This window comes from Nestor notabilis, unplaced genomic scaffold (assembly GCF_000696875.1).
Source record: "Nestor notabilis isolate BGI_N333 unplaced genomic scaffold, ASM69687v1 scaffold16832, whole genome shotgun sequence".
NCBI lineage: Eukaryota > Metazoa > Chordata > Aves > Psittaciformes > Psittacidae > Nestor > Nestor notabilis.
This window is the reverse complement of record NW_009918875.1, coordinates 4,184-8,019: the sequence shown is the minus strand read 5'-3', so window position 1 is coordinate 8,019 and position 3,836 is coordinate 4,184. Positions and strand designations below refer to the sequence as shown.

The window sequence follows — 3,836 nt, the reverse complement described above, 5'->3', positions numbered from 1 at the left end:
CCTCACCCTCCGGCAGTGCCAGCTGGGTGACGCAGGCACCGTGACCGCCAACGCCGAGGGGCTGGTGAGCACGGCCCGGCTGAGCGTGCAAGGTGAGAAGGAAGGAGCCGGCTGCAGCACAGCCCAGGGCACAGCCTCAGGGCCAGCTGCTGACTCAGCGCATGGGCTGTGCAGAGGCGCAGGTGCTGTTCGTGCGGAAGCTGCAGGACGTGGTGGCAGAGGAGCAGGGGGGTGCGTGCCTGGAGGTGGAAGTGAGCCATGAGGCTGCTGAAGTGCAGTGGCTGAAGCATGGCGTCCTCCTCCAGCCGGGCAGCAAGTACCAGCTGCAGGAGTTGGGGTGCCAGCGCACCCTCACCATCCGCTGTCTTGGCCCTGCCGACTGTGGCACCTACCGCTGCGAGACCCTGCATGACCGCACGCAGGCCAAGGTCTGCGTGGAACGTGAGTACCATGCTGGGGGTGGCGACAGGGATAGGGATGGGGATTGGGATGGTGATGGGGAGTGCACCCACCTGCTGCAACTATGCTGCAGTCTGTAGGTCAGATCTGGTACTTAGCTGGAAGTAAGTATCAGACAATATTTTGGTTGAACAGAGAGGTGAGTGTGGGGATTAGGGATGGGTATGGATGGGAGCCTGTTAAAAAGGACTGGATTTAGAGGATCACTCCAGCAAGCACAGACTGGGGAGCTGGGGGATCTGAGGTGGAGCAGGCACCCCCAGCTTGCAGACACGGGTCCCTTGCAGCTCGGAAGGTGTTGATCCAGATGCCACTGGCAGATGTGGAGACCTTCGAGAAGGAGACAGCCACCTTCCACCTGAAGCTGTCCCATCCCAGTGTGCCCGGGGTCTGGACACGGGATGGCATCCGTGTGAAGCCCAGCAGCACATGCCGGATCAGCACCAGAGGCTGCAGGCACAGCTTGACACTGGAGAGGCTGTCGCTGGAGGACTCAGGCACCATCACCTTCACCACTGATACCCTGCGCTGCAGCGCCCGCCTGCTTGTGCGGGGTATGGCACCGGGGCAGGCTTGGGTGGGGTATGTGGCACAAACACTGCCTGTCCTGCAGCTGTTCAGTCCTGGGAGAGATGCCAGTGCTGAGCTGGGCCACTTCAGGCACATGCTGGCAGGTGAGCCCCTGTCCCCAGGGAGGAGATGTGAGCTGAGCAGGGTATGGGTCCAGAGCCAACTGGGACACCAATGATGAGTGCTTGCTTATGGTGGTGCCACAGAAGTGCCACCCTTGCCCTATGCTGAGATGCCATAGGCACATCTCCCCATCCTTGCCCATGTCTTTGCCCTACCAAACTTTTCTGTCCTGTGTTCTCCTCTCTCAGAGCCTCCAGTCACTATGGTGAGGGTCCCGCGGGATCTGGGAGTCCCAGAGACAGGGGTTGCCAGCTTTGAGTGTGAGCTGTCTCGCCCCAGCGCAGCAGTGAAGTGGTTCAAGGTGAGGGTTCACTCCGATGACCTCTACAGCACCTGTCTGTGTCCTCCCTGTTTGCCCCCCTCCCTGCAGGGGCTGTGGGCAGGTGGGGAGAGGGCAGAGCAGCAGGATGCTCCCTGCCTGCATGTCTGAACATGCTCTCCCTGAGCAGGACGGACAGGAGCTGCGGCCGGGGCCCACCTGTCGTATCTACTCTGCGGGTCGGCGCCGCATCCTGCAGCTGAGCCACTGTGAGCTGTCCGACGCCGGCACTTACACCTGCGACGTGGGTGACTGCCGGGCTTCTGCCACACTGCACGTCCAGGGTACAGCCACCCAGCTACTAGGGGCGTGCACACCCCCAACCCTGAGCCACCCACTTCCCCTTGCCCTTGTCTGCCCTGGCACCCTGCTCCTTGCCTGCAGAGCGCCAGATCTGCATTGTGCAGGACCTGCAGGACGTCCAGGCGCAGGAGGGTGACAACGCTGTCTTCAGCTGCGAGGCATCGCACAGGGATGTTAAGGGCGAGTGGTTCCGGGATGGAGAGAAAATCAAGGTCTCAAGCACGGTGAAGATACGGCAAGAAGGTGGGGGTGCAGGTGGCTCCACACCTGGTTTGGGGCTGCGAGGGGGCAAATTCAAGCAGGGAGAGTTTGTGTGTACAGAGAGGGGGTCTCTGTCCCCTGCCTGCCATGTACACCCATCTTCATCACCTTGAGCCTGCCTCTTCCTCCCCAGGGGCCCGTCATTTCCTATTGTTCTGCAGTGTACGCCCCGAGGACAAGGGACTCATCCGCTTTGTGGCTGGGACAGCTGTCTCGGAGGCCAGCCTGCAGGTGCAAGGTATTGGAGTGCGATGAGAGGGCTTGCTGGGCTCCAGCACCAAGGCTGAGGTGCACAAGGGTCAGCTTCCCCCCACCTGCCAGCACTGCCCATCCGGATCGTGAAGCCACTGCGGGACAAGACAGTGCTGGCGCGGCACAAGGCAACACTGGAGTGCACCGTGTCCCACGCCCGAGGCCGCGTGCGCTGGCTCCGCGGGGAGACCGAGATCTTTGCTGGTGACAAGTACGAGATCTGCAATCTGGACTGCTACCGCACACTCATCATCCACCACGTGGGCCCCGAGGATGAGGACTCCTATACCTGTGACGCGTTTGATGACCGCTCCACCGCCTGGCTCCTCGTGGAGGGTGAGGGGGCAGTGAGGGCCCTGTCTCCACAGCCCACTGCTTGCAAGGGTCTGAGTGCTGGGGTGGAGGGAGCAAGCTGGATATGGGACCTAGAGTCTGTGCTCCCCTTGTCTGGGACACCCCTTTTGAATGCCCTGCTAGCTCTGGGGATGCTGCAGCTCTCCCTGACTCCCATTGTCCCCACAGGGAGCTAGAAGCCAGGATGCTGCACACAGACAGATGGACGCCGCTGCTGGGAGATGGGGTCGTGCTTCCCCCAGGATGTATGGACACATGGACACTGTCCCCAGCCCACTCTGGCATCAGGGCTCTGCATTAAAGAGCATTTTTTTTCTGACATGGCTTCTTCCACCCCAGCAAGCTGGGGTCCTGTTAGGAGAAGGGGTCATGGCACTGCTCCGCATCCCACCCAGCATCCCTGGGTAGCCTGGCCCTTGGGGCCCCCTTGCCCATGCCCTCAGCCCAGCACACCGGGCTCCGAAAGGCTCTTTACTGTGTGGCCATGGCCTCAGCAGCGTTTGGCACATTTACAAAAATGACTGAAAAGAGGGACGGCAGCACAGTGCTGCAGGGATGGGGGTGCCTGGCAGAAACATGCAGTTCCTGGGGCAGCAGGGCTGGCTGGGCTGGGCTGGGGGGGCTCCCAAAGCAGAGGGACACCCCAGTCCAGTCTCACCCCCATTCTGCCTGCCTGGCCATGTGGAAGTCCTGGCTCACTCCATAATAAGTTAATACAAATCACAGCAAGAGAAATATATACAAGGCGGGAGCCTCTGCCTGCAGTGATGTTCTGGGCAGGGGCTCCTACCCTGCCCTGCCCTGGCCAGAGGCTCAGCCCAATCCCAGGGCCCCCCCAACCACTATAAAATCCAGTCGCCAGCAAAACAGCGATGGCCTCTGATGCTGCAGGGGTCCCCACATCCCTGAGGCAGCCCTGCCTCTGGCCAAAGGCTGGATCCAGCATCCTGTCTCCCATCAAAACATTTCCAGGGGTGGATACATGCAGTGCACCCCACCAGTACAGCTCCTGCTGGTCAGGCATCACTTCCCAGCATCACCCTGGGATGCAGCCCCTGCCCCAGGACCACCCTGTCCAGCTTGGGAAAAGGGGGGTAGGCAAGCTGCTCTGGCTGGCAGGGAGCATGGCTAGCGGAGGGGGACTTTCTGAGAGGCAGGTTTTGGGACGCACTGCCTGGGAGCTGCTCTCAGGGAC

At 61.3% G+C, this 3,836-nt stretch overlaps 1 protein-coding gene across 1 annotated transcript in view; it reads left to right on the top strand.

Moving 5' to 3' along the window:
- OBSL1 (obscurin-like 1) overlaps positions 1-2,817 on the top strand; it is a 15,038-nt gene extending 12,221 nt beyond the window's left edge. Inside the window, 9 exon segments of the mRNA XM_010009961.1 lie at positions 2-92; positions 175-441; positions 747-1,013; positions 1,341-1,453; positions 1,602-1,755; positions 1,856-2,017; positions 2,169-2,273; positions 2,357-2,623; positions 2,810-2,817. Coding sequence (XP_010008263.1) covers positions 2-92; positions 175-441; positions 747-1,013; positions 1,341-1,453; positions 1,602-1,755; positions 1,856-2,017; positions 2,169-2,273; positions 2,357-2,623; positions 2,810-2,817 — 1,434 coding nt within the window.
- Positions 2,818-3,836: the final 1,019 nt, after the last annotated feature.